Source organism: Herpailurus yagouaroundi, unplaced genomic scaffold, assembly GCF_014898765.1.
Source record: "Herpailurus yagouaroundi ecotype Mexico unplaced genomic scaffold, PumYag 140, whole genome shotgun sequence".
Classification (NCBI taxonomy): domain Eukaryota; kingdom Metazoa; phylum Chordata; class Mammalia; order Carnivora; family Felidae; genus Herpailurus; species Herpailurus yagouaroundi.
The window spans coordinates 18,445,717-18,470,135 of NW_024412395.1; the positions used below are offsets into that span (position 1 = coordinate 18,445,717).

General features: G+C 39.5%; 1 protein-coding gene, 1 long non-coding RNA gene and 1 pseudogene across 4 annotated transcripts in view; 1 reads left to right on the forward strand and 2 right to left on the reverse strand.

Moving 5' to 3' along the window:
• Positions 1-13,803: 13,803 nt before the first annotated feature.
• On the reverse strand, positions 13,804-14,116 carry LOC121030484 (60S ribosomal protein L38-like; annotated as a pseudogene).
• Positions 14,117-19,001: 4,885 nt separating this feature from the next.
• LOC121030485 (uncharacterized) overlaps positions 19,002-24,419 on the reverse strand; it is a 65,855-nt gene continuing 60,437 nt past the window's right edge. For both annotated transcript variants that reach the window (XR_005790245.1, XR_005790250.1), the window contains one exon: positions 19,002-19,274. This is a non-coding gene — a long non-coding RNA (uncharacterized LOC121030485). The remainder of the gene's footprint in view (positions 19,275-24,419) is intronic.
• ACMSD (aminocarboxymuconate semialdehyde decarboxylase) overlaps positions 19,224-24,419 on the forward strand; it is a 58,868-nt gene continuing 53,672 nt past the window's right edge. For both annotated transcript variants that reach the window (XM_040474916.1, XM_040474915.1), the window contains exon 1: positions 19,224-19,339. In XM_040474916.1, the coding sequence (XP_040330850.1) occupies positions 19,283-19,339 (57 nt within the window). In that variant the 5' untranslated portion in view covers positions 19,224-19,282. The remainder of the gene's footprint in view (positions 19,340-24,419) is intronic.

Sequence of the window (24,419 nt, forward strand, 5' to 3'; positions counted from 1 at the left end):
GCAAAAGAATGAAACTGGACCACTTTCTTACACCATACACAAAAATAAACTTAAAATGGATTAAAGAATAAATGCGAGACCTGAAACCATAAAAATGCTAGGAGAGCACAGTCAGAAAATTCTCTGATATCAGCTATAGCAACATTTTTCTAGATATGTCTCCTGAGGCAAAGGAAACAAAGGCAAAAACAAACTATTGGAACTATATCAAAATAAAATGCTTTTGCACAGTAAAAGAAGCTATCAACAAAATGAAAAGACAACCGATTGAATGGGAGAAGATATTTGCAAATGATATATCTGATAAGGAGTTAGTATCCAAAATATACAAAGAACTTATGCAACTCATCACTGGGAAAACAATAATCCAATTAAAAAGCAGGCAGAGGACCTTAATACACATGTTTCCAAAGAAGACATACAGATGGCCAACAGACACATGAAAATATGTTCAACATCACTCATCATCAGGAAATGCAAGTCAAAACCACAATGAGATACCTGTCATAATGACAGTGAGATTATCTGTCATAATGACTAAAATAAAAAAGACAAGAAATAACAAGTGTTGGAGAGGATATGGATAAAAAGGAATCCTCATGCACTGTTGGTAGGAATGTAAACTGGTACAGCTACTGTGGAAACCAGTATGAAGGTTCCTCAAAAAATTAAAAATAGAATTACCATATGATCCAGTAATCCCACTGTTGGGTATTTATCCAGAGAAGACAAAAACACTAATTCAAAAAGATTATGTGCACCCCTATGTTTATTGCAGCATTAATTACAACATCCAAGATATGGAAGCCACGTAAGTGTACATCAATAGATGAATGGATAAGGGAGAGGTGATATATACATATAGTGGAATACTATTCAGCCATAAAAAATAATGAGATCTTGCCATTTGCAACAACACGGATGGACCTGGATGTTGTGACCGGCGCAACAAACACTAAGATCAGGGTCCTGAGGGTATACCGCGGAATGTAAGAAAAAAAAGAGAAGAGAAGCCAGTTTGGGAACAGGAGGGTCCCCTGGGCTGATGGCCCAAGAAATGGCTTTATTGTTGCTGTACACAATCTTTTATATCAAGACTGTTATGGGTCAGGCCATTCTAAGAATAAACAGGTTTCACATGATCACTGCCAGCCAAAACATTTAGTTCTGTGTACCTTGTGAACTTTCTAATCGGGTCACAACAAGACCTTGTTGATAGATTGCTAGCAAAACACATTTCCCATGTTTGTTTCTCTTTGACCCAGGGTAGAAAAAAGGGGGGTAACATTACTGCCAACATCCACAGACCACAGGCTTCAGGAATTAGATTTCTCAGCCTTGACAAGGCTTTCGTATGCCTTTGCAAGTGGGGGAATGGGAGGGGGAACCACCGGTTTGGCTGAGTCAACAGGGAGCCGTTGCTCGACCCGGTCTCAGCCTGGCACCGGGGTCCGGCCTCCCACACCTGGAGGGTATTATGCTAAGTGAAATAAATCAGAGAAAGACAGATATCATATAATTTCACGTATATATGGAATCTAAAAACAAAACCAACAACAAAAAGCAGAAACAGATCCATAAACACAGAGAACACACTGGTGGTTGCCAGAGGGGAGGGATGGGGAGAGGGGCATAACAGATGAAGGGGAGAGAGATGCAGGCTTCCAGTTATGGAATGAGTAAGTTACAGGGCTAATATATGGAATATAGTCAATAGTATTTTAACAGTGTTGTATGGTGACAGATGGAAGCCACACTTGTGGTGAGCACAGCATAATGTACAGACTTCTCAAGTCACCATGTTGTACACCTGAAAGTAATGTAACATTGTCTGTCAACTATACTTCACTAAAAAAAAAATTTAAGTAAATTACCCCCCAAAAATACCCAAATAAGTTACTTTAAAGAAATTATCTTATCAATTTTATTTTATTTTATTTTAAATTTTATTTAAATTTACATCCAAATTAGTTAGCATATAGTGCAACAATGATTTCAGGAGTAGATTCCTTAGTGCCCCTGACCCATTTAGCCCATCCCTCCTCCCTCACCCCCTCCAGTAACCCTCTGTTTGTTCTCCATATTTATGAGTCTCTTCTGTTTTGTCCCCCTCCCTGTTTTTATATTATTTTTGTTTCCCTTCCCTATGTTCATCTGTTTTGTCTCTTAAAGTCCTCATATGAGTGAAGTCATATGATTTTTGTCTTTCTCTAATTTCACTTAGCATAATACCCTCCAGTTCCATCCACGTAGTTGCAAATGGTAAGATTTCATTCTTTTTGACTGCCGAGTAATACTCCATTGTGTGGTGTGTGTGTGTGTGTGTGTGTGTGTGTGTATGTGTGTGTATATATATATATATATATATATATATATATATATATATATATACCACATCTTCTTTATCCATACATCCATCAATGGCCATTTGGGCTGTTTCCATACTTTGGCTATTGTTGATAGTGCTGCTATAAACATGAGGGTGCATGTGTCCCTTCGAAACAGCACACCCCTCTATCCCTTGGATAAATACCTGGTAGTGCAATTGCTGGGTCATAGGGTAGTTCTATTTTTAACTTGTTGAGGAATCTCCATACTGTTTTCCAGAGTGGCTGCACAAGCTTGCATTCCCATATCTTATCAATTTTAAACCTGTACTCCCTACTTAGCAAACAATAAGCATCAGTACTTAGGGAAAATAAATAAATAAAAGATAAGCAGTTGAGCAATGATGAAAATTTACCATTTTCCTTGCTAATGTTGTCAGAGTATTTAAGCTCCACACACACAGTTTTTACCTTAGAAATCATCCACTCTTGTTATGAAAGTCCCTATCTAAGTTTGGACTCTGTTGATTACAAAGAACTGAATGTCCCTCAGGACCCTCAGGAAGTTATGTGGGTTAGTTGTTAGCATACAGTGGGTCAGATTATTAACCTACTCATATCTTTAGACTTTTCTCCTCCCACCACCACAGAGAAGTCTGCTGGGGCTGCTCAGGCTGGTCCTACCCTTTTTGCTAAATCAGACCTTTGGGATTTGTAATGCACAACTCAGAGTAAAGGGAAAGGAGAAGAAAAACTAAAAATCCAAAGGCCAGGACTAGATAATAATTGGGGGCATGGAGCTTTCTGTGGAAAATAACACATATAAAGAAATCTTAAGATGTCTTATTTTGGTCTATGTGTCCCCTTCATAATGTTTGGGCAATATAAGTTGCAAATTACTTTGCAGTTACTTTTAATTGCCGGGATACCCTCTGTTGGTGGTGACTTGGTAATGTGACTAGACCCCATAGGGGAAGGCTTTAGGAGCTTACAGGTGGATGTGGGAACAAGGATCTTGGGAATCTCATAGAGATGGGGGAACAGCCCTGTTAACACATTTCATGGTGACCAGAACATAATCCAACAACTAAATGTGGGTCAGGACCAAAAGCAGCTTTGGCCATTGTCAACCATTACATCACTGTATCTCCAATTACTCCTGCCACTACCAACCAAGCACACGGGGGTTTCCTCAGTTCATGGCTCTGATGGTATCACACCCTGTGCATGCTATTCTCTTTCTGTGTGTCGTTTTTAGTGGCAGTCTCATGTGGTCATTAGAAAGCAGTCTGCGAATCTTTTGGCTCCCTCTCCTTCTAAGCAAATGCTCAGATATTATTCATCTGTTCCACTAGAAGTTATGTGTGGCCATATGATTGTCTTTAGCCAGTAAAACTGAATAGAAGTGACATGTGTCACTTTTGGGAGAAAACCTAAGAGCCAGGGAATGCTTCACCATGGCCAGAATGGTCCAGATAGAGGCTGCTCCATCAGTCTGGGTGTCTATGAGAAGGCTGACATTACAGAGCAGGGCACCCAGAAAACTTATTACAAACATGTGGCCCAAACAAGAAATAAACCTTTGTTTCCTTCATCCCCTGAGATTTGGAATTTGTTTGTTACTACCACATAAACTAACCCAGTAATTCTCAAAATGTGGTCCCTGAATCTAAAGTAGCCGCATCACCTGGAAACTTGTTAGAAATGCAAATTTGGGGGCTGCAGCCCAGACCTACTGAATCAGAAACTCTAGGGAAGGGGCCCAGAATTCTGTTTTTTTTTTTTTTTAATGTTTATTTATTTATTTTTGAGAAAGAGAGCAAGCAGGGGAGGAGCAGAGAGAGAGGGAGACAGAATCCCAAGCAGTCTCCGTGCTGTCAGCACAGAGCCCGATGTAGGGCTCAAACCCACAAACCATGAGATCATAACCTGAGCCAAAACCAAGAGTCAGACACTTAACTGACTGACCCATCCAGGCACCCCTGGAATTCTGTCTTTTAATAAGCCCTGCAGAATATTCTAAGCTCATTAAAGTTTGAGAGCCACTGACCTACCTATCCTGAATGATTCTGCTTCCATTACCTATAAACTGACATTCTGTACCCAAAAATAAAATTCCCAAAGGAAGAATCTGGTCTAATTTAATTATCATCAACCCATTGGGTGGAACTCTTGTACCACAGCACCTCATAGGCCATAACAAACACCTCATAGTTATAACAAACACAGAATAATATACAGAATATAGGACAACAAAATAGAACACTCTAAAGGAGTTGCAATAGGTTCTACTGATCTGTCAAGAATCATTTCCCATCCTTCTTTTTTCCTGTTTCTGTCAATGTTAGTCTACAGAGGAGACCTCTGAAGCTTTAGCCACTGTTTCTGAACCTTGGTGCACATTGGAAACACCTGAGGAACTTTAAAAAATACCTAAACTGTTCATTCTGAATGTGGGTGGGATGCAGTGGCAGGAAGCTGCCAGATTTAGCAACTAAAAATACAGGATGGGGGCGCCTGGGTGGCTCAGTCAGTTAAGCATCAGACTTCCGCTCAGGTCATGATCTCGCAGTTCATGGGTTTGAGCCCTGCGTCAGGCTCTGTGCTGATGGCTTGGAGCCTGGAGCCTGCTTCAGATTCTGTGTCTCCTTCTCTCCCTCTCTCTCTGTCCCTCCCCTCCTCATGCTCTCTCTCTCTCTCAAAAATGAATAAACATTAAAAAAAAATTTTAATACAGGATGCATGGTGAAATTTGAATTTTGGATAAATAATGATTTTTTTTTAGTATAAGGGTGTCCCATGCAATAGTTGAGATATACTTATACTAAAAAATATTATTCATTGCTTATGAGTTTAAATTTAATCAGGCCACTCTGGACAGGGGGAACAGGAACAGGGACAGAAGGAGGGGGCAGGCAGATCAGTATTTTTAAAGTTCCTCAAGTGATTACCATTTGCAGTTTAAGATTATGAATCTCTAATTTTGTTCAGACCATACTTAACCCCACGGGATAAATGATTATTATTATTCTCTATCATCAGAGTTTTGAGTAAGTATAGTGTGGAATTCATTCTTTTCTAAACACACTTCAGGTGACGGATTTCATATCCATTTATTTTTGCTTCTCCCTCCATAGCACTGTAAGAATGTGCAATGATTGACAACCCTACCATTGCTATTATGAGTGAACAGCACATAATCCCCTGTTATGCAAATACCTACCACCTCATTTCTGAATTAAGTATCAATTATTGCAATAGCAAGTGAAGGGATTTAGAGAGAGAGAGAGAGAGCGAGAGAGAGCAAGAGCTGATCTCTGACTCAAAGTCGCAGGGAAAAAGAAGATGAATAAAATTCAAGTGTACAACTAGCTTTTAGGTTGCCACCCATAAAGCTCATTTAGTGTGAGCAATTCATTTTCCTGAGTTCCAGTAGCCATAGCTCTTTCCAGGAATATAGAATGGTATCAGGTTATTCTGATCTGGCAAAAGCTAATGTAATCAGAGGAGATCCTGGATTGGATTATAATTCATGGTTCCTGCAGTTGATTGAAAAAAATAGTTCAGGGGGAAATCAGAGTAGAATGTATATTGCTATGGGATTACTGACTCAATCATTGGAACAAACAAGTAGGCTGTATCATATCTAGGTTATCATAGTGAAACAAGAATATCAGATTAACCTATGATAAAATAGGTAAAGGGAATTAAGAGATACAAACTTCCAGGGGCGCCTGGGTGGCGCAGTCGGTTAAGCGTCCGACTTCAGCCAGGTCACGATCTCGCGGTCCGTGAGTTCGAGCCCCGCGTCGGGCTCTGGGCTGATGGCTCAGAGCCTGGAGCCTGTTTCCGATTCTGTGTCTCCCTCTCTCTCTGCCCCTCGCCCGTTCATGCTCTGTCTCTCTCTGTCCCAAAAATAAATAAATGTTGAAAAAAAAAAAATTAAAAAAAAAAGAGATACAAACTTCCAGTTATAAGATAAATAAATCATGAGGATGAAAGGCACAGTATAGTCAATAATATTATACATTGACTTGTATATTATATATTAAATATTACTGAATGTCATCAATAGCATTGTAATAACTTTGTATGGTGACAAATGGTAACTACTCTTATTGTGGTGAGCACTATGTAACGTATAGAATTGTCAAAGCACTATGCTGTATGTCTGAAAACAATATAATATCTGTCAACTGTATACTGCATTAGAAAAGAAAATTGCTTGGAGAAGACAAACCATTATGATTCATAGCCAAAGATGACACCAGATATAGTGACTTTTGAGAACACTGACAATGTGACACTTCATACATTCTTTTTAAATAAATACATATATATATAAATAAATATATATATGTATGTGTCTCTCTCTCTCTCTCTCTCTCTCTCTATATATATATATATATATATATATGTTTATTTGTGGGGAATAAGCTTAGGAATTCCTTGAGCTTGCACTGATGGGTTAACAAGGCGTAAAGAAATAGAAAGTCACAGGATGTACTCCTCCAAGATAGGGTAAAACATATTAGGTAAACAGGACAAAGGTCTAGAAATAGGAAATCTCAGGATGGAAGCATCCAAAATTAGGTAAACAAGATTAGGTATTCAGGGCAGAAAAGCCACCCAACTTAGTACAATCACAGAAAGCTACTTTCACAGGAAGGAAGGACCAAAATTGGTAAACAGGTAAACAGGGCTATAGACCTCAGCAGGGCAAAGTTGCCCAGAGAGGAGCTAATTAGCAAAAGAAAGTGCCTTGTTGACCTTGAGGTAGCATGCTCTGTCTGTCTTGTCCCCTAGGCTAGCTAAGATAAACAGATGTGGTGCCTCACGCCTGCAGTAAACAACCATCTGCCTGGCACCAGGACTTGGTTTTGTATTGACCCAAACGCTTAACACCTTATATCTTCAAAACCCCCTTTCTTTCATGCCCAAGACTTAATGTTCCTGATTTTATTGTCTCTTTGTGCAGGTCCATCATGCTTGTAAGCCTTCTGATCCTAATAAAAACGGAGCAAGAACCCTTAATCGGGGTTCTCATCTCCTCCAGGACATTAGCCTCTCTCACATTTCAATCCTGTATCTGCTCTCTTGCTGGACAAGAGAGAACTCCAGACCCAGAGTTTATGACATTTATTTATTTATTTATTTATTTATTTATTTATTTATTTGAAAGAGAAAGAGCTGGAGCAGGGAAGGGGCAGAGAAAGAGGGAGACAGAGAATCTGAAGCAGGCTCCAGGCTCTGAGCTGTCAGTGCCAAGTCTGACGTGGGGCTTGAACCCATGAACTGTTTAAATCATGACCTGAGCAGAAGTCGGATGCTCAATGGACTGAGACACCCAGGTGCCCCTAAGTATATTTTTTTACACATTTCCAATAACCAGAATATTATAACTTCACTATAAAATATTTGAAAATGTAGACATAAGTTATTCAGAATATCACTATTCTAACAGAATCATAATGTGAACTTGGCTGTCTTTTCTTCTGTTTTTTTAAGTTTATTTTTATTTATTTTGAGAGACAGAGAGAGCAAGCAGGGGAGGGGCAGAGAGTGAGAGAGACAGAATCCCAAGCAGGCTCTGTGCTGTCAACGCAGAGGCTGATGCAAGGCTCAAACTCACAAACCATGAGATCATGACCTGAGCTGAAGTCAAGAGTCTGACACTTAGCTTAACTGCCTGAGCCACCCAGCAGCCCCAGCTGCATTTTTGTCTAGACTAGAAATTCCTTTGTGTGTTTTCAAGTGGTTGTTCATCAAGCATTCTTAAAATCCAACTACACTGTAGCCCCAATGCTGCTCTTCACTACCTAGCAAGCAACTCAAATGCCATTTTAAAACTATTCCTTTCTTTCCTTTCTTTTTAAGTCTCTAACCCTATCTCGGTGGATGACCTTACTTCCTACCTCAAAAAGACCATAGATACTAGCAACTCTTGAGAGTTGATTACCTTCAGTTCATCACATCATGGTCCCCTCACATCTTCCCCTTCACCCTCTAAAGAGAGACAATCCCTTCTCTCCTAAGCTAACATTCTTCCTAGTCTCCATCACTTCCTGTCCCCTGAGTTAACCCTCCACCTGTTCCCTGGTCCTCAACACTCCATGCTCCCTCCCCTGCAGTAAATGAACCCTCCACCTATACTCTGATCTCCATTGCTCCATGTTTCCTCAAGTGGCTCACATTCATTGATAATATGACTTATACATGGTGGGATTATCAATCCTAACATCCCCCCCAAAAATCTCCCTACCATATAATAATACCTGGAATTCCTAGTTGAGCTTGCAAGAATTTCAGATGTCTCATTGTACAAATGTATATAAAATGTAATTGTCTCTAATTTTCTGTAATACCTCTCAACTGTTAATACAGGTCTTTATGCCATCAGATGGCAGAAACAATCTCAATTACGTCAGGATTTCTCTTGTTCACACACTTTCTTTGAGGTTTTGTCTAAATTCTGGCAGGCCTGTGTGATAACAATACTACGAAAAACAATGACTAACCCTACGTGCCACTTACTCTGTGCTAAGCATTGTTTTATATGCCTTCCATGTCTTAACTCATTTGATTCTTACAACAGCCCAAGGTAGGATCTGTTAATCTCCTATTTTATGTATGGGAAGATGAGTACATAGGAAATTAGTTATTTGTTCAAGGAAACAAACCTTTTTTAAAATTTTTAAAAAATGTTTATTTATTTTTGAGAGAGAAAGAGAGAGAGAGAGAGAGAGAGAGAGAGAGAGAGAGAGAGAGAGAACATGAGTGAGGGAAGAGCAGAGAGAGAGGGAGACACAGAATCTGAAGCAGGCTCCAGGCTTTGAGCTGTCAGCACAGAGCCCAATGCAGGTCTTGAACTCACGAACCATGAGATCGTGACCTGAGTTGAAGTCAGATGCTTAACCAACTGAGCCACCCAGACGCCCCTTAAGGAAACAAAGTTTTATAAGTCATGCTATAGTCCATACTCTAAACCATCACCCAAGGCCCCCCTTAGTCTGTAAGGGCTCTGAAGCTGCCTCTGTCTGGGTACATTTCAACTATGTATCTTTGCCATCCTCCTAGGCAATGCTTGGGAATGAAGTCACAGGTCCCTTCTACTACAGATGAAGATCTCTGTGACCTATCTAGAGTTTCTTCTACCACTCAACCCCCAGGCTTGGCCATGGAAGGCAGGACATAAGTATGTCCTCCTCAGGGACCCACAGTAACACTTGTCTCTCCTTCCTGACTCCCCTCTTTCTTGTCTGGGAGGTCTTTACTTAGTCAGAAGGAAATTTGATCTCAACCCTGGATTCTCTAAATTTCCAAAGTTTATGGCTCAATCTTTCTATCAATCACTGGAGGTAACCAAGGCTTTTAAAACTCAATATCCAAGAGTTGGCTTCTGTTTTCACTCTTGAATACCTAGTCTTCCAAATACAAAAAGGACCACAGCACTCACAGAAATACTAAGAAAGGCACCTGTTGCTGCATGATATTGAGTAAAGGTTAATTTTTTCACATAAAAGTTTCATATGAGGTTTAGATAGAAATGTTCCTGAAAAAGATATTTTATCCACATATTCATGCTTATTTACTTATTTATTATTTAGTTTGTTGTTGAGTATTTATGAAACATTTAGAAAACACTATATTAGTCAAAGTTTCCAGACAAATAGAACCAATAAAATATGTATAGATAGAAAGACTTATTTTAAGGAATTACTTCATGCAATTGTGGAGGGTGACAAGCTGCAAATCTGTAAGGCAGGCTGACAGGTTGGAGACCCAGGGTAGAGTTGACACTGCAATTAGAAACTGAAGGCCGGCAGAATTCCCTCTTCATGTGGAGAGGTCAGCGTTTTTAAAGTTTTTTTTTTTTTTTCACGTTTATTTATTATTTTTGGGACAGAGAGAGACAGAGCATGAACGGGGGAGGGGCAGAGAGAGAGACACACAGAATCGGAAACAGGCTCCAGGCTCTGAGCCATCAGCCCAGAGCCTGACGCGGGGCTCGAACTCACGGACCGCGAGATCGTGACCTGGCTGAAGTCGGCCGCTTAACCGACCGCGCCACCCAGGCGCCCCAGAGGTCAGCGTTTTTAGATTAAGACCTTCAAATGAGTGGAGGAGGCCTATCCATATTGCAGATCTGCTTTTCTCAAAGTCTATTCATTCAAATGTTAATCCTATACTCCCCCCAAAAAAACCCTTCACAGAAACATCTAGAATAGTGTTCAACCAAATATCTAGAGACTGTGGCCTAGCCAAGGTGACAGATAAAATTAAGCATCACAAGCACCTCCTCAGCTGTTTTTCACTAGGGATGTAACAGACAAGACAAACATGGTCCCTGGCCCCATGATGTTTATTCAGAAATTCATTAATTCAACAGTGCTTGGATGTAAACAAATTCAAACTCAAGTGCAAAAGATTGAAACTAGCTCTTTTCCAAGTAGCAAGATTGATAAGGAAGAGAAAGAGATAAAGAGGTCTCTCGGTGCCAAAAGCTAGAAGCCAGGGAAAAGGTAGTAGAAGGGGATTCTGGTATCCTTGAAGATGAGCTTAAAATCATTCACAGCTTTGTCAGGGTCATTCCTACTCATTCCCCCAGCTAACTCTTCCAGGAGGAGGTAGTCCCCTTTTGCCATTTGGAGATGGGTATTGTCAGGAAAGGCTTCATAGAGGAGGTGATGTTTCAGCTAAATGTTCAGTGATGGATAGATGTACATTTGGCAGGAAGGACAGGGAAAGGTTATTCCAAGCATTAGAGGTCAAAGAAGCCGTAAAAAAAGAGCAAAAGGGAAATATATCATATTTAGGGAGGCACAGATATTCTCTGTGGCTGGAACACGGGGCACAGTGGCCAAGCACAGAGACAGAAGAGGTGGAGAATTACCCAGGGGCTTTGTTTCCCATGCATGCTTGGACTTAGCAGTGATAAACCATGACAAGTGTTACACTGAAGGAGAAGTGATTGTTTTGTGTTTTAGAAAGATCATGCTGGTCAAGAGTGCTGGGGATGGATAACAGTGGGCCAAGACTGGAGCCATAACCATTACTGGGCAATTAAACAATCCTGAGAGAAATTGTGAGAGCCTCAAAGTGAGACTGGAGAGAAGAGAACAAGGTTGGAAGATGCAATGGGATTAGAATAAAAAGACTTGTTGGTTTATTGATGGCGGGGGGCGGGGAGTGGGGGAGAGGAGTGGTCCTTTCAACCAGTGGAGCTGCCCACCTTCAAGTGGAACGCACAGGCCTGCCCAAGGAGAAACATAATCATGGTGACCACAGTAGAGGGCACACCCCTATCCCATAGTAATGGATCACATAAACCCAAGGTTCTTATATAATCTAGAAAAGGGGGAGTAAGCTCCCTCAAATTGACTAATATCAGACTTACTGCCAGTCTTTGCATATGGCAAACTAAAAAATAATTGGATTAGGTGTCATGGTGTAATTCATAGCTGGTAGTTTTATATTACTCAAGTTAACACTTACAATAACTCTATGAGATCAATTCTGTTATCACCCTTATTTGACAGAGACCTTGTAACTTCCCCAAGACCATCCAACTGATAAGCAGTAGTCAGGAGTCAAACCTTGGTATTTAAGCTGATTCATAGCCATCAGATTAGGGCCAGGAGAAAGGAGCTACCTAGACTTAGTCTAAGCCATTTTTTTTTTATTTGTATATAATCCAGTAGTGAATAATTTAAGGATCTCTTGCCTCTTTCCATGAAGGAATGCCAATATAAATGAGTATAAAGCTCATCTGATTTATAATTCATTTTCTTAAATGTGAAGACGAGATCTTATACAATTTTCCTTTTTGTTGTTACTTTCCTCAGTACCGTAGTGGGAAATGAGAGGGTATAATGTGTTTGCTTGAGGACCCTACAACCTCTTGCCCATTTATCCAAAAAGCTTGCCTGTCTTTATAAGCAAAAATAAAAGCACTGCCCTCTTCTTCTGTTATAAGTACACCAAACACACAGGACTCACTGGATGTCGTTACATATGCATCATTTTTACATTTCCACTTTCCCTTTAATACTGCTTGGTGAAAGCAGTCTTCCTCCTCCCTCTGGATGAAAACCTATGCAACTTACTCACTTTTAGGTAATAAACATTCTTAAGATGATTTTAAATTGCAAACCCAGTCTTAGCTGGAAAGGTTAAAATACTCACTGAAATATATTGATAATCGCTTCAACCCTCATTGAAAGGTTAGGCTTCTCCCCCTGAAGGCAGGCATTTCTCCTCCTCCCTGAGCTTGATCTCCTTCCCCAGTAGAACCAAAGCAGAGAGGGAGAAGAAATGTTAGGACTACAGGACAAATGCTAATTAAATGACCCTGTGGTAAAATGGCTTCAAGTTCTATGGGCAGGCGGGAGCTTAACATGTTCTCTTTCTCTTGTGAAAAGCTTTTGAGTTTCTTTAGTGGCTTCCCAGCATTGGCTCTTTCTCTGCAGCTCCCTGTAGATAATTTTTATTTGACTTACCAATAATTGAGAGACATGTGTTGGAAGATTTTTCAAATAAATATACATTTGCAATACATGTTGTGGGCATTGCATATTTTGAGGCAATCTGGTATGCCAAATTTAGAATTATTATGGCTTTGTATTAGCTGAGCCTTTTATTATAGTGATCCTCCTTTGCCTTAACAATGCTTTTTGTATTGTATTGTAGTCTCTTTGATTTGGACTAACGCGAAGTATTTATGACAGACATGGCTATCATGATTTTCTTTTGGTTAGAATTTGCTTATTTTCTCTTTCCTTTTTACTTTCAAACTGTCTCTATCCTTGTAATTTAAATATGTTTCTAATAAACAACACTTAGCTGGATTTGGTTATTTCTGAAATTTATTTTGTGCTTTCTATTTGCCTACTTTTTCTTTGTTTCTTTTTTCCTCTCTATTGCCTTCTTTTAAATTGATTTGGGGTTGTGGGGAGGTACCTGGATGGCTCAGTCAGTTAAGCGCCTGACTTTAGCTCAGGTCATGATCTTGCAGTTCATGGGTTTGAGCCAGACATCAGGCTCTGTGCTGACAGCTCAGAGTCTGGAGCCTACTTCAGATTCTGTGTCTCCCTCGTTCTCTGCCCCTCCCCTACTTGTGCTCTGTCTCCCTCTCTCTCAAAAATAAACATTTAAAAAAAATGTTTAAAGAAATAAAGTATCTTTAAATCGATTTTTTTTTCTTATTCCGGTTTCCACTTAATGGGGTTGAAAGTTGTATACTCTGTGTATATTCTTTTAGCAGTTACTTTTGAAATTTTAGCATGCCTGATTGTGGTAGGCTGAATAATGCTCCCCACTCAAAGGTTTCCATGTCCTATTCCCAGAACCTGTGAAAATGCTACTTTATATGGCTAAAAGGACTTTGAAAATGTGATGGTGTTAAGGATTTTAAGATGGGGAAATCATCCTAGGTTATTTGGGTGAGTCCAATGTAATTACGTGATTTTTTCTTTAAGAATTTTTAAAATTTTAATACAGTTCAAATCAGTGTGCAGGGTTCATTTCAGCTTCTTTACTGCCAAACCTGGGGGCAGGGACTGTTTCAGTTTCTCTGCCTACTCTTTGTCTGTGATGACCAAAGCGTAAAGGTGTCCTCTGCATCGGACTTTAAACTTCACATTATCCTTATTTCTCTTGATCTTGACGGACTTGGCATCCTTTTGCCTGGCTGTGAGAAGAAACTCCTTGATTTCTTCAATTTTGCGAGGCGTGGTCACAAGGGGTGCAGGTGAGCGCACAGCAGGCAGCCCGTAGTGGATTACCCCGGATTACCCATCAGAGCCCACATGAATCTTTATACGAGGGAGATAAAAGGGTTAGAGTCAAAAACTGTGATGACAGAAACTGAGAAAAGGACTGCAAGATGCTACCTGGCTGGCTTTGAAGATGGAGGAGGGGATCTGAACCAAGGATACAGACAATGTCTAGAAGGCAGATAAAGCAAGGAAACAGATTCTTTTCTAGAACCCTCAGCAGGAACACAGCCCTTTTAGACATCTGACTTCCAAAACTATAAGAGAATAAATTTGTGTTGGTTTAAACCAAAAAGGATGTAATCTTTGTTACAGCAGCAATTTAAAACTGATATAGTTTTCAAAAAGAGGGTAACAAATACAACAAAATGTGAAAGTGGCTTTGGAACTGAGTAAGGGGTAGACACTGGAAGAGATTTGAGGTATGCAATAGAAAAAAATCCTAAATTGTCTTGAATGGACTGTTAATAGAAATGTGAATGTAAATGATTCTGCCGGTGAATCCCAGAAAGAAATGAGGACTATGGTAGAGAAAGCCTATATTATGTAAGATAATATGTAAACCATCATAAATAGATCAGTGATAGAAATATGGCGAGGGCTCAGAGGGAAATGAGGAGCATCGTAGAAAGTGAAAAGGTGATCCTTGTTATACAGTGGCAGAAAACGTAAGTCAATTGTGTGTTCTACAGTTGTGTAGAAATAAGAATTTATAAGTTATGATTTATAAAGGAGATATTCGGCTGAGGAAATTTCCAAGCATGTTAAAGGTTCTACCTGGTTCCTTCTTGGTACTTATGGTAAAATGCAAGAAGAAAAAGACAGATTGAAAAACTAGTAAGAGGGGCACCTGGATGGCTTTCAGTTGAGCATCTGACTCTTGACTTTGGCTCAGATCATGATTCCAGGGTTGTGGGATCCAGGGTTGTGGGATCAAACCCTATGTTGGGTTCCATGCTGAGCATGGAGGCTGCTTAAGATTTTCTCATGCTCTGCCACTCACGTTCTCTCTTTCTCTAAAAAAACAAAAACAAAAACAAACAAAAAAAAAACAAACTAGTAAGAAAAAAGGAATCAGGACTGGGTGATTTAGGAAATTTTCAGCCTATCCATATTGCAAAAGATGTTAAAATTAGGAGATTTGCTGGCAGGAAAGCATACCTTGGAGAGAAAGCCAAAAGTATGATTGGACAACCTTTTGCAAGTAATAGAACTCTGAAATGAAGACATTATCATTGTTATTACTGGCATTATTTTAAATATTTAATATTATTTAGATTTACTTATATGATTACAAGTTTCTCACCTTCCCACTTATTCTTATATTGCCAGAGTCTTTTTCCCTCCTTCCAAAGTACATCATTTGGAATTCCTTAAGAGAAGGTCTGTTGATAGCAAACTCAGTTTTAACCTGAAGATATCTTTATTTCTCCCTCACCGTTAAAATTAAATTTTACAAAGTAGATGATTCCAGCTTGACAGTTCATGTATATCAGCCTTCTGACTATATTTTCTATTGTCTTATGGTTCCCATCATTGCGAGAAGTTGGCTGTCAGTTGGTTGTCAGTCTAATTGCTGAGTTTTTAAGGCGTTAATTCTCTCTATAGCAGTTCATAGGATCTAACCTTTATTATTATTGTTTTGTAGTTTCACTACAAGGTTTCTAGAAATGAAATTCTTTCTATCTTTCTTGATTAGTTTTTGATAATTTTTGGTTCTTGGATCTGTTGGCTCATCAGTTCTGGAAAATTCTCAGCTATTATCTCTTGTGTTATCTCTCCTCCTGTGGGAAATCAAGTAGACATGTCCTGGGTTAGGAGATTATAGGGAATGCATTGCAAAAACAGCAGAAAACAGCCTCTGGTCTTGCTGAAAACAGAGGCCATGCTTTGCTTATCTAGTTAATGTATTTCCAGGTGGCACTCACTTCGCTTAACTAGTAATATATATCTACGTGTTAGGTCCTGCCTATACTCATAAATTCCTTAGGCCATGTTATCACATGGAATATTTTATCCTGTCTTAACTTGTTTTTCTGCACATTTTCTATACGTTCTTACTGGCACGTAGCCCACCAATGTATTGCTCATTGTTTCCCTAAAGGTATGCTCAATAAATACAGGAGCTTGTGACTAGCTTGGGAAGACTTCCCTTAGCCCCTCTTTCACCTCTCTTGATTTGCATGGAGTCCTTTCTGCCATTCTCAGCCTTGTTGGACAAAGCCAAAAGCCAAACCCACATCCTCCAACGTCTCTCTCCTCTCTTTTAGCACTTTTGTCAGACTCCTTTTAGACTTTCTTACTCTATCCTTTGTACTCTGTGATATTCTTAAATATGCTCAGTCCCCTCATGTCTCTGCACAAGTCTCTCTTCCCATTCATTAATTCTCCATTCAATTATGTCTATTTTGCTGTTTAATCCACCCATTGAGTTTTTTACTGAAATGATTATGTTTTAATTTACAGAAGTTTTATTTTGTCCTTTTTAATTTTTATTTATGTATTTATTTTGAGAGAGAGAGAGAGAGCAGGAGCAGGGGAGGGGCAGAGAGAGGGAGAGAGGGAGAGAGAGAATCCCAAGCAGGCTCTGCACTGGCAGCACAGAGCCTGATGTGGGGCTTGAACCCACAAACCATGAGATCATGACCTGAGCCGAAATCAAGAGTCAGAGTAACTGACTGAACCACAAGGTGTCCCTATTTTGTCCATTTTCAAATTTGGTCAATCATTTGATAGTCTCTCATTTTTTAAAAAACATTTCATATATAATAAACATATCCTATGCTTAACAATTCCAATATATATGTCCTTGGAGGCTTAAATCTATTATTTATTATTTCTGTGGACATTCCCTTACGGTGGCTTTTTTCCTCACATGTGTAGAATTTTATACTATGAGCCAGTATATTCTTGGCCTTATTCTGTGGCAATACTGAAGGGACTAAGTTGATATGCTCTCCTTCAGGAAAGATCTCCATTTTCTCTTTCTGGGCATGAGTAGAAATAGAGTAGTCAAGGATTACCAACCTGGTACCACTTTAATTAAAACCTTCAGGGGTGCCTTGGTTGAGCACCCAACTCTTGATTTTGGCTCAGGTCATGATCTCATAGTTTGTGAGCTTAAGCCCTGCATCAGGCTCTGCACTGACAGCCCAGAGCCTGCTCAGGATTCTCCCTCTCCCTCTCCCTCTGCCTCTCCCTGGTTTATGCTTTTGCTCTCTCACTCTCTCTCAAGATGAATAAACATAAAAAATAAAAATAAAAATAAACCTTCAGTACCTGTGTTTGGATAATATTTCTCAAAGAAATTCTCAAAGAAAACTGTTATTCCCTTCTTTTTCTTCCTTTTTTTCTCATCATGGAAATAGATGTCCTTACAGACTCCCTTTGTTGAGCAGTGGATTTTTTTACTTCTAGTATATTTATTTGCTAGGGGTCTAGCCCCTTCAAGAATTCTAGTTTAATGAAGGGGTCTCAGTTTTGTACAACTCATGGTATAATATCCTATTAATCTGTGGTATATTTATCCTCAAAGTTCTAGAACTCTGACTCTACACTTCCAGGGTTCAAGTTCTGTCTCTATCACTTATGGTGTGACCATGGAAAAGTTACCTAACTTCTCTGTGCTTCAGTTTCCTCTTCTATAAAATGGATATTGATAATAGTTCCTCTTTCATAGGACTGTTACAAGGAATAAATGAACTGATATGAGTAAAATGCTTGGAACAGTGCCTGAGCCATAGTGCTCAAAAAGTGCTTCCTTTGGGTATTAGCATGTGCCTCCAGGTTGATTTAAGGCTCACTTACTCAGTTTCAGCTCATTGAACTTTTTAAAAATGATCTTGAGGATTCCTGTATTTTTTTTTCAAACTGAGCAGCACTGAAAAGAATGTTTGTTATAATTTATCCAGAATCTAGTTTAACTTGTTATAATTTACCCAGATTCTAGTTGAAAATAGTATTTGTTACAGTTTATCTGGAATCTAGTTGAATAGCCTAGTAGGAAGGCCATGACTTAGTCCCTGTGCTGTGGAGACTGAAATGAAGGGAGCATCCCAAAGGAGTTTCAAGGCTGTGCCAGGGACCCCAGGTCCCTGAATATTTCGAGCTTTCCAGGAATAGGAAAGGTTAACATAGAATAACAAAGGGCTGCTTTGTTCTAGGTTCTCTTTAGAGGCATGACCATGAGCCCCACTTTCTGTTCCAGTGGAAACCCTCTCCCAACTGCTTTGACAACTCCCAGGGGAATGGCTACTTCGTTCTTTCTCCTGTACTTAGGCAGCATACAATCATCTATTACATGTGCATTATTTTACCTCATTCAACCTTATATCCTTAGCATATAGCAGTTCTCAATAAATGTTAAATGCATGAGTGAATATATGAAAGAAAAAGACAATGGAAGAAATAACATGTATGAAGGATGGGCTCTTTCTCTGATTTAACAGTAAAGGTAGAGACATCCAGCTGGCTCAGTCAGAACAGCATGCGACTCTTGCAATCTTGAGTTCAAGCCCCACATTAGGTGTAGAGATTACTTACACAAATAAAACTTTTAAAAATAATAATAAAAAGGTAAAAGTAAAGGTGAAACTTCACCCACAACTTTTCAACATGCTAAATCTTCATGAACAAGCCAATTGATCAATATTGTTTAAAGACATAAAGGTAAATAGCTGAACAAAAAGCAAAAGCATTAAAATTGGTTGCTTCTGAGAAATGAAACCAATGAAAAGTGAGTCAGTGATCTATTGTTTTTTAAAAACCCTCTGTACTATTTGATTTTTAACCATGCCTTATTTTATTTTTTACTATGTATATCTTGAAAACAATTGAAATATTTAAAAACAAGTATTAGCCAATTTTGGACCTGTTGGAAAAAAAAGCATCCAGCAGTACATTTGACCTTATGAGGTTTAGTACAGTCCTTTATTTTATTTTTAAATTTAGTACCCAGAGTCCCGATTACCAAAGAGTTGATGACTCAAAGACAAGTTGACAAATAAACAGAATTCTGAACTTTAATAGGGCAGCTCCAGTGGACCTAGACGGAGCCGAGTAGGCCTACTGACTGGTGCCAGAAGGGGCAACGTAAATCAATTAACTCCATGGTTTTTATGGAGATCTCTTGATACCGAAACTTCTTTCTTCTTTACGTGCTTCTCCTCTGATCCTGTGGAGATGAAAATTGACATCCATAGTCATATTCTACCAAAAGAATGGCCAGATCTAAAAAAGGTAATGGTGGTTAATTTACTGAATTATTTCTGGAACTTTTCCAGGGTTTCTTACTGCTTCTACTACAGATCTATCTCTTCTTTGGGGAATTAGATGTTAAGTTTCTCTGCTCTAGGAGTGATGTAAACTTATTTGCTATCTCTGATTTCTTAGTTTTTAAAAATGACTTTTACATTTGTTTTGAAAGAACACTGATCAAAGAAATAAGTGCCTTCTCAAAATCCCCTTTTCCCCTCAAATGAAGCATTCTTTAAAATTTCTGGCCAATTTAAGTCAGGCAGTTTTACTTCCATTTAAATCACATATTCAGCTGCTTGGAAGATATGTGCCAACTACAGAATTTAAAGTTACAGTTTCAAGTAAAAGACTATTAAAAAATGGAATGTGATAGGCTTCCAGGACTTCTAAAACACATCTCCTTTCCAAAATGTTTAAAATAAGTTTTAGAAGCACCAAGACATAGCTTTGTGGAATTTTTTTTTAAAGTCTATTTTAGGACACTGTCTGAAACCTTTCCTTTTGATGTTCTTTAAGCTGTAAATCCTTGTTATGAACTAGAGAGTAGGAACATCAAAAAAACCCTAGAGAAAATGACATGAAGCCTTTGTACAATGAGTGTCTCTTTCTCTGTATTTCTCAAAAGAGGGAAATTTCCTTTTGTCATTAAGAACTTTTGAATGAATACTAAAAGAAGGAGGTGGAAACATGAAAGAAATTTACAATTGGCTTGAGTTTTATTCAGGCTAAGTATCAGGTTTTATTCAATCTTCAGCCTTCTCTAGTATTTTCATGCCACTGATAATGTTTCATCTTTTTTGTCCCAAGTGGAGGAAAATGAATTAACCCAAACTCTAATTAAAATATGGTTTATTGTGCAAGCGAGTGAAAGTATTTTTTTCTCCTAGTTGTCTCCTGGGAGAATGTTAATCTTATTTCTTCGTCCTTTGGCATTTTAAGTAAGATAGATGGTAGACATTTTAGACTGAAAAATACAAATGATGCTGAACCATCTTTGAAAGGGTTTTTTGCTATAGCAGGTAGTGAAAACTAACTGCACCAACTGACCCTCCAGAAGGGGTCTAAGTGCCTACTTGGGAACTTGCTATTCTGAATGCTACTGTCCTCATCATGTTTTATTAAAGTGTAAACACCACTTCATCAAGATTAGTGATGAAGACCCATAGCAGCCTTAAAAGGTACCTCTTCTTTGCTGAAGGGGGAAAACTTCCTACCTAGTATCCTGTGCCACAATTCCACCTCCTGTTATCTGCCTCCCACCTGGAAGCCTGCCTCCAGTTTGAGCAAAGAAGTTCTCACCAAAAGCTGATAATTTCTAGGTGCCCTCACCTAATGCAGGGCCCTAAAGGCAATGTTAAATCTGCTTAGGAAGCTGAAGATACAGAGCTCAGGGAGGCTATAACCATAAATGTGTGCCCTGGAGACTTCCCAAGCACACTTGCTGCTGGCTCTTTTTCCCCCTTCTCCTTCTTAACGTCTACCTGTCCCCTCAAAAGAGGGGAGGGGCATTTGTCCCAATAAACCAGGCTAGTAGTCTCACATGCTATAAGCAGATAACTGATACACTTAATAACATTGATGACATAATGATAGTAATAATAACCATTATACTCTTATACTTCCAGGGAGCAATATATATATTTGATTCACATAAAATCATGTGAATTGCAGATAAAATTTATATTATTAACCTCACTGGACCAATAAGGTAACTGAGACTCAGAAATGAGCCTAGAATCCCAGAGCTATATGGAACCATGGTGGTCCCTCTTTCCCCCAGTGCCTTTCTCGACACCAGACTGTTCCCTAATTCCCCACACTCAATAAACCCATGGAGGGCCTTGTCAAAGGGTCATTGGAACCTGACTTCAACCCACAGGTCAAGCAAGTAGATCTGACATGTGATAGAAGTTTTCATTTGATTGCAGGTAGGCCAGTGATGAAATAACCAGCAGAAAACAGTTCTATGCTTTCAAACTGGGAGGAGTGAGATAAATAAATAGACATGTAAATAGTGCTAGTATCCTTCTCCCTCTCTCCCAGTCTATATTGTCACAGTAAAGTGAGTATTAAAGTGATGTTAGGCAAGAGCACAATTTCCTTGGTATTCAGGCAGTTCAATAATTACAGTAGATTTTCCTTTGTCTTCAAATTGTTTCTTAATGGGTAAAATATTATTTCAATACATCAGTCTCTGATCTTTTCTCATCACGTTTTCAAACTTCCCAATAAAAGAATGAAAAGAAGCCAGTACTAGTTTTATTTTAGAAGATGAAGTCTCTTTGGAAGAACTAGTATCTGTTTTCCAACTTGCCTTTCCTCATTAAACATTAATGGACACACCTCAATAACCTTGGCCTCTTACTCCAGTGAAGAAACAGAAAAGCAGAATCAACATTCCTGGATTGATAATTAACTAATGATTACAAAGGATTAGGATTTGAGAAATGTTTCCATTTTCACTTGCTAATGATGACTTTACTCAGACTTACAGTTAAGATCCTTAGGGGGCAAAATCTATCTGAGGTGGAAAGAGCATATTCAGGAGGTTCTTGATTAAATTGTTTCTGATGAATCAAGAGACCCACTCTCTGCTGTCATAAACAGGAGGATGGTGGACCAAGGAACCATGGTGAATGTTGCTTCGGGTTGATCCACAATGAGATTATTCACAGCAACAACGATGATGATAAGGTCACGGCTTTCTCCTTCAGCAAGACTTTATGGACCACCTACTATGTGCCCAATAGTAGGATTTGCAAAGATTCTCCTAGTTTTAAATGGGGTCAAAAGTTCTGGCCTTTACTTTAAAAAAATTATATACTTACATCTTTTTTTTCATTAGCAATGATTTAATTACACTTGATCATTGTAAGGTTATAGGAGTCAAAATCCCAGACATAGCCTGACTTTCAAACAACCCCTCGGAGGAAACAGATACCTGTTTTTATCACACAGGAGGTTCCTTATTCACCTCATGGAAGTATGAGGTCCCCAAGACAGTAAAAATGCCATTCAGTTCATCCACCTCTGATTCATACAAACCAATTTCAGAAACACATCTTTTGTATATAGAACTGAATTCCCTTGAATTTTTTAGTTTGGTTTTTTATTGTCATGCCCTTAAATGCCTATGGGATACTGGTCATTTTCAGACAGTAAATGCTTCTAGGCATATGCTCTCATCACAACTCTCAAGGTCATAAATTTCAGACCCCAAGCTTTGTTCAACCTAGGATGACAGCTGTGGAACTATGTAGAGCCTGGACTTGGAGCAGCTGCCCTAAATAGGTTACACTTTTGCAGGGGGCTTAGGAGAAGCACAGAGTATTCAAATTTTGTGCTTCCCAAGAAAGGGGAAGGAGGAACACAGGGTGACACACCTAAGGATAAAATAGACTGTCACCACTATGCTACCCCCAGTGCTGTCCATCTGCCACCCCCACCACCGCCAAGCTCACCAGCACAACCATCACCACTACCACCTCACAACCTCTCCCATTGCCAATACCGCCACTGCCATCCCTACAAACGCCACAACCATCGCCATCACCTTTGTCACCACCTCTTCCACCTCCAGCACCACCAATGCCACTGTCACCACCATCATGATCACTGTTTGCATTGATGAGGCCCTTTCTATAAGCAGGGTCTGGAGTCAATAGCTTTCTATGAATTTTATCTTAATGAATTCCCATAAAACCCTATGTCACAGCTACAGCTATCAGCCTCATTTTACACATAAGGAAACAGTGACTTTGAGATGCTAAGTTACCCCAACAAAGCCAATGATAATAGAAGTGGTTTGTCACGTGTGACAAGATCCCTTTGTTCTGCCTCCCTCTGACTTTCTGTTCTTCCTCCAATCGAATACTTTAGCCTGCTAGCTTACGGGTTAAAGTTCCTTAGCAAATTAACAAAATGTAAGAAAAAGACTGAGGAAAGAGGGAACAGAGAAGGAAAGAAGAAAAGGAAAGAAGGAAATAAGAAAACAAAACTTTTCTTCTACAGTAAAGTAAAATTTCAATGGCAAATTTTAATTTGAGAGAAAGTTTGTTTACTCTAAAATGTAACTGGTTGAGGCTTTATTCCACCCCCTCCTCCAATATACATCTCTCAGCAGCTTTAGCCAGGAGAAGACAATGGGGGAAGCACTATGGTATCAAATGCATGAAAGGAGGAGAGTGGGGTGGAGGGGTGCAGGCAAAGGAGAAACTGGGTATGGAGGAGAAGCTAAGGCCCCTGGTGAATAGTTTCTTCTGCATGCCCACCCTACTACTTCAGGTCCCCTATTGTCACTTAGGAAGGAGGCAGGTAGACTTTCAGAGCTAATACGATTATTTGGAGTTAGAACTCAAGAACAGACTTATGCCAAGGTAGAATAAAGCTGGTACAGAATTGACCAAATCTTAAATCTGACTGGCAGTCCCTGGTCACAGACACAGAGACATACAAACACCCTTGTGCTGTAGGCGCAGACTTCCCCTCTCAGTCTGGAGGTGAGAGGGCTGCTAGGAAGAGGACCTGCCAAGACCTGACTCTCTGAAGACAACTTCCCTGTAGCATGGCATAAGAACCAATCACTGTTATCTGGTCTCATCCAACTACAACAAGCAAGAAGTTGAGCTAATGTTCAAGTTCCCTACCCATAACTACTGACCAGAGTGTTGATGAGCTTCTCACACCATTGTTTCTGGCCCAATACCTTCTCTTCCTCCATCAAGAGGCACTCATCTGAAGCATGGAAATACAGAACATTGGAAGTTACTCTCCAATATGATCCCAGACTATCTTTTCAACCTCCCTCCTTAGACACCACCTAACCCAAGTTGTGCTTTTCCCGACTCCCAAAGACCTTGTGTGTTACTCAACCACAGCAGGTCTCACACACCATTACCCTTTAAAACTTGCCAGCCCAGCCCCACATGTTCAAGCCTGTGTTCCACACAGGCTGGAAGTGTCCTTTTATTTTCTCTGCCCTAGTAAGGCTGGTTAAGTGTGGGGGTTCCTTGAGGGTTTGAAGAATGAATGAACAAAATGAGATTTTATTTATTTGTTTGTT